At 36.8% G+C, this 5,953-nt stretch overlaps 1 protein-coding gene across 1 annotated transcript in view; it reads right to left on the bottom strand.

The window, feature by feature from the left end:
• Positions 1-1,768: 1,768 nt before the first annotated feature.
• dazl (deleted in azoospermia-like) overlaps positions 1,769-5,953 on the bottom strand; it is a 5,616-nt gene continuing 1,431 nt past the window's right edge. The window contains exons 4-6 of the mRNA XM_072448436.1: positions 5,077-5,179; positions 4,956-5,006; positions 1,769-1,826 (exon numbers count right to left, since the gene is read on the bottom strand). Coding sequence (XP_072304537.1) covers positions 1,782-1,826; positions 4,956-5,006; positions 5,077-5,179 — 199 coding nt within the window. The 3' untranslated portion in view covers positions 1,769-1,781. The remainder of the gene's footprint in view (positions 1,827-4,955; positions 5,007-5,076; positions 5,180-5,953) is intronic.

The following is a 5,953-nucleotide window of genomic DNA, read 5'->3' as shown; positions in this document are numbered from 1 at the left end:
CAGGGGCTGATACAGAGATCAGGATTACATTACATCATGTTTATAATATTCGTGTCAGAATTCAATGTGATGTGGTGTAATAGTGACATGTTAAGACGTTTCTTCATCTGATGCAGTGAATTGGAGGACAATTTGCATCAGTGCAAAAACAAACAGATTACATCGTTATACTAGATGTAACCAAAGAGCAGTAGTAGACTAGACAATAAAAGAGCCACAAACAAATGACATTTAAAACTCAAAATAAATTATTAAAATAAATGTATAAATATGAGAAAGGTGTGGGATTTAAAGTTCTCTTGGGGATAATTAGGCCGGGTGGGCCCACAGCAGTGGCACAGTGAGGCGGCTGTCTCTATGATCCAAGTGGTTAAAAGTAGAGATGAGGCTTGTTCAGGAGGAAATGAACACAGCATTTGGTGGCTTCCATTTTTCTAAAACACCAGTGTTACTTCTTCTGTTTAACTCCGTGCCTTAAAGTGAAAAGAAAAACAAAATCAACAACCGCTGTGACTACCTTACAATACCTTCAGTAGTTACTAGGAACGATTTAGTCACTTTTTACAAGCATTGTAACCTTTACTGCATGATGTGTTTGAACTTGTACCTTTTCTCTTTTTATAACAACATGTAAGGAAGGACACATGCTATAGAACTCATGCACACGACATCACGTTATCCCAGCATGCACCACCAAACTCCACACTAGGCGGCGGGGAATTTGCAATGAAACTAATGGCTTCAGCAGCAATTCTCAAATCTGATCAGAAATTCAGAGTTGGTGGATTATTTTTGCTCGTGGACATATTATTTTTGGCAGGAGAAAAACAGCCTTTTACTGAACTAACAAAGCTCAAGAGAAGAGGAGTTCTGCAACTCAACGGGCGAGTAAGTTAAGCCACACATTAATGAAGGAACAAATGTAATTGTACCTTCATCTGGGGAATAATTCAACCCCCGTCTCATAATTCAAAATTGCTATTAAGATTGTGTATTAGTGACTCTGATAATTATGAATCTATTATGCCATGGATATTCGATAAACAAGGGACAAAATGTGACTCTTATTTGGGGATATAGTATGCTTTAACCTGCCACCGCTTTACCTTCTAATCTTATTCTATTAAAATGGGGAGAGAATAATCTATTAATTAAGCAAGCGAGTAGTTCAAAGAGAAATTATCACAAATGCTTTTCCAAACACCATTTACATAATTTGACAAACTAAAATTAAACCATTCTTTTACAACAGTTTCACATGAGTTGGAGTAACCATCTCATCATTTTAGCCAAATCAAATCATTTTCATCGTCAATATCAGAAAATGTTATATGTACAGGGTTTTATAATAAAGTCGCAAGACATTTTTATGATATTAGAAGGTGGAAAGGGAAAGATTTAGCAGATTTGGGGCGCAAACTACACAATCTAAACTCTTAACGCACACTCAGACCAGGTAAGGGTCGCTAATGTTTTATCTGATTACCAGTAGTTGTATTGTTATTTACGGCTTCATTTAATGACAAAAATAAACTTCAAAAGCTAAACCTCAATCTCATAAACATTCATTACCGCCCGCAGTTTCTTCCCTGCCACAACGGCGCCGGCGTCCACTACAAATTTAGTGGGTGCAGGAGCAAAACAATATTAAATAATAAAACTAAATGGCTGGCATTGAGGGGACATTCGTAATAGATCAATCAGTCAAGTCCGGTCCATAGTTTAGTCTATTCTAAACTATGGACCGGAGTGTAAGTGTTTTACCTGAGGAGTCAGTACTTTTACATAACAGTCAGCATAGTCTGAACGCCGCAGTCCACAAAGTTCTGCAAAACAAACGCAGAGTATGGAATATTTGTCATCATTTACAGAAACATTCATTTGAGGGGCTTTTTCAACTACAGGCAAGAATGAATAGAATAAAAATGTATTATATTATGTGTACTATAACCTTCTGATAGTGGTTGAATTATTATTGACCCAAGGGCAAAACAAATATGGAATCTTCAGTTAGGTATAAAACATATAAGGGTTACAGCAAAAAAATACATAATTTGACTGAAAATCTTTCATAGTCAAAATAAACGTTGCATCTTAAAACGGAATAATCTTCTGATCTGCATATTTTAGATTTTCTACAAATACAAGGGCATTTAGAAGACTGACCTAAATGACTAATGGAATACATTCTACTTTGATCAGCTCAGAGCCATGAGGGTTAAGAAGATTTAGATTGTGTCTCTCACAGTGGAAATGCACCTACGATTAAAATTTCAGACTCCTCCATAATTTCTAAGTGGGAATTCTAGCAAAATCGCAGGGTGTTCAAATACTTACTTTCATCACTGTATAGACTGCAGCTTATACTATGAGCCCAGAGCCATGAAAATAGGATATTAGAAAATGTGATAAGGAGATAAATTCCATGTACTGGTGTGTGGTTTTTTCATTTTTTTTTACAATGAGAGGAGTTAGTGTGAATACAATTTGGGAAATTCCTTTGAAAATGTAGTAAGAAATTATCAAAGTAGGCACTTAAAAAGATAGTCCCCTTTACATTATTACAGCAGAGTACAAGTACTACACACTGCAGTAGTGCACAGAGCAAGGCTCTGACTGAAAAAGCCTACATTAGCTACACGAGTCTTCTCCTAAAACCCCATGCAGACACTATGATCTCATTCACATTCTTTTACCCTCCTGACGCACTCTTTATTAACTTGGGTGTTAAATGTTCTGTGTCGAGAGAAAGGCAGAACATCGCGCCAGTGACAGCTCAGAGTGCATAATGTGGCAGCGGAGTGACACGGTCACAGGTACGCAGACAGGGCCCTGTACACTGAACCTGAACTGTGCAGGTTTTGTCACGCTTGGGCCAAGAATCCGCACTCGAATGTGGACAGAACATTTGTCGGCCTGGGGTATTAGGCAAAAGTCAAAAGACAACATGTGCATCACTACACCACATTATGGATTGACGGACATGTTTGCCATTTCACCAATTGACGAAAATCGGTCACAGCAACGGAAAACTTTAAGCCTATACCAATATGTAATATTTTTTTACATAGCCTACAGTTTATATATGAAAATCTATTTTAATATCACTGAAATTTGGCATATTATTTCATTGGAATTCCATTGAAGATACCACACATTTTTTTTATTGTTTTTTTTTTCAATTTGAAATGAAAAGTAGGAATGCACCAATATATCGGCCCGGTATCGGTATCGTCCGATATTCACGACAATTTGCGTCAGCCAAAAGCACCGATATCATTCCACAGATATTACGCTCTGGTAATGAAAGAGTTTACTCTGCGTCCCCTCAGAAAAAAGAAAACTGCTGCTAGATTCTAACCAAAAGAGCCAAAAGACCCAGAAATTACATATTTACAGACTTTTAAAAGCTCTAGAAAAGTTGTGGACAAAACTTGTTAAAAATAAGTGCAACTAATTAACTTGTGACCAGCGACAATCGCAATGGATAAAACTTTTTTCTTAAGTGAAAGGAAATGTGTATACATTTTGTCTACATTCGTATAGTATTTTTAACCTGTCTATTTGGAATAAGCCCTTTAAAAAAAAACTATTGATAAGTGTGGAAAATTAGCACTTGTGCTAAAACACTTAAAACAATGCATTGGGTGTAAACCAATGTGATTGATATGTCCATATCTAATAAATATACTCATTAGCTACATTTTAAAATTGATTTCATCTTCATTTTATAAATAACTTAAAATAATAAGAAATTAGTTTACAGCAATATTTCTTTGTTCAAAATATTCAAACGTGTTTAAAGTAAAAACACACAAGCGTTTAAAATAACCAAACAATGTATAAACAATAATTGGCTAAATATTGGGTATCGGCCCAAACATTTACCAAAATGTATGTCATCAGCCTGAAATGTCCATTTCAGTGCACAAAACAAATATTACAAATATTACTATTTAGAGCAGTGGTTTTCTCTTTGCAACCTTTATTTTACCAGTGGATACGTTGGTGACCCCATCATTCTACTCCAAATGTTTCTTGGTAAGATTTTATAGAACATTAATGATTACAGATTCAACAATACTCTACATAATATCAGATCGCTCAATACTAGTGTCAGTGTCACGATTCAAAAGACACGTTCGCACAATCACCACATGTCGCTCCACACACACTGTGTTGTCCAATATGGTTTGGAGAGGAAAAGGTCAAGCACGCCGTCCTTCGCAAAGGAAGTAAGTGACTCCCAGAGACTCACAGCTGCCATGTTCTAACAGAGGTGGGTTTTACTGTCCACTCACTTTTTGCTGATAGATGCTCTAAAACGGCTTTTGGCTTTATGTGTCATTAAAAAAAGGCCATTCACACGTACGTGGCAATAAACGCAATGTTGTTTTCAGTGCAGGTTAGTTGGAGAAGGGGGGACCTTTGGACACAGCCCTGCTGGAGTAGTATTTTGTTTAATTTAGGGCTGCAACTAACAATTATTTTCGACAAGCAGTCGAAAATGAATGAATGAAATAATCTCGTGATGATTTCCATTAATAGATTAGTTGTTTGATTTTAGTCAAAAAATTTATTTGTCGTTTGCAAAGGGAAACACCATCCCCTAGTGGACGTTGGTGCAAACAACAGAAATTAAGTGAAAACCACAATTGGGAAGATAAACTAAAGGCAGTATGGGTGTAAAACAACACATTGATACATGCAATGTTTATGTCATAAATGTTCAGTCTTCTTTTGGTAGCATAGATAGTGTATAAGTGTAAACGTGAACTGGCTAGGCTCTATGCAGACTTCATTTGCATGTATTTTCAGATTGCAAGTTGTAAATCAGCAAATAGTGTTTTTTGTGCAGGAACATAATTAGACTGCAAATGTTTTACCTAATGTTGTGATTTACACACAGCACCTATGTACAAAAGTACTTTTTCACATATTACTTAAATATTCACCTGGCTGACAGGTCGAGTTCTCTGGTCAGGGCTCCAGTGAGGTGGAGAGTACTGCAGTTTGGGAGAGGCGTGGTCAGACTCAAAGACCTCATCTTACTACCGGACAGTGTGTATGGTGTACCTGGTATGCATAAGGATTCTGTGTGTAGTTCACTGGCATCGGGGGCACCATGACTCCTCCAAAACTTGAGTAGTAAGGCTGCGAAAAAACAGACATGAAGAAATAAAAGCCAGAAAAAAATAGGTTGTCAAAGTTTACGCGTTAACTAAAGCAATTAATCATAGAAATGTATGCAATCAATCATGAATCGACGCAGATTAATCACATGGTCCGTTTTGGCTAAACGTGCCATTTTAGATTACGCAGGAGGCAGGAAAAGGAGCTGCCTAACATCACGTGGTTAAATCTACAGGTAAAATCCATCAGTTCTAACTGGAGCTAGATATTCTCATACCATGTAATACAATACAATATGTATCCAAATACTTTGAGTTTGTGTTTTCAAAGAGATGAATCACGAGAGAGATATAGATAGATATAGATAGATAGATAGATATAGATAGATGTCTATCTCTATATATATTTTTTGAGTATAGCTCTAATCCTCATGTGGATGTGTGCAGATCACTCACGGTGGCGAGCGGTGCAGCAGAACAAACCAAAATGCCACAGGGATCTCGTGTTGAGCATGTGGGAGCGCTTATAATATGAGCCAAATTTTATACCAAACTATTACTCAGTTTCTCCAATCGGGATAATTGAGGCTGAACAAAATAAAACATTAATAATTAAACATACATTATTTATTAGAAGGAAGGCTTTTGATAACATGAAGTTTGACCAACTCTATCTAGTTTATAGGTTTTCTTGGCAATTTTAGCCAATATAGTGCTTTTGCTCATCTATTCTGCACGTGGGTTAAATTAATACTTGTGCCGTTCATGTTCGTGTCATGCAGTGGTGCATCTGGCTCAGCCAAACAGAGTGGATATAGGCT

The sequence above is a fragment of the Eucyclogobius newberryi genome, unplaced genomic scaffold (assembly GCF_026437365.1).
Source record: "Eucyclogobius newberryi isolate DKJ021-1_F unplaced genomic scaffold, fEucNew1.0.hap1 SCAF_16, whole genome shotgun sequence".
NCBI classification, from domain to species: Eukaryota; Metazoa; Chordata; class Actinopteri; order Gobiiformes; family Gobiidae; genus Eucyclogobius; species Eucyclogobius newberryi.
Note: the sequence above shows the minus strand (reverse complement) of the source record. Positions and strands in the feature narration are given on the sequence as shown.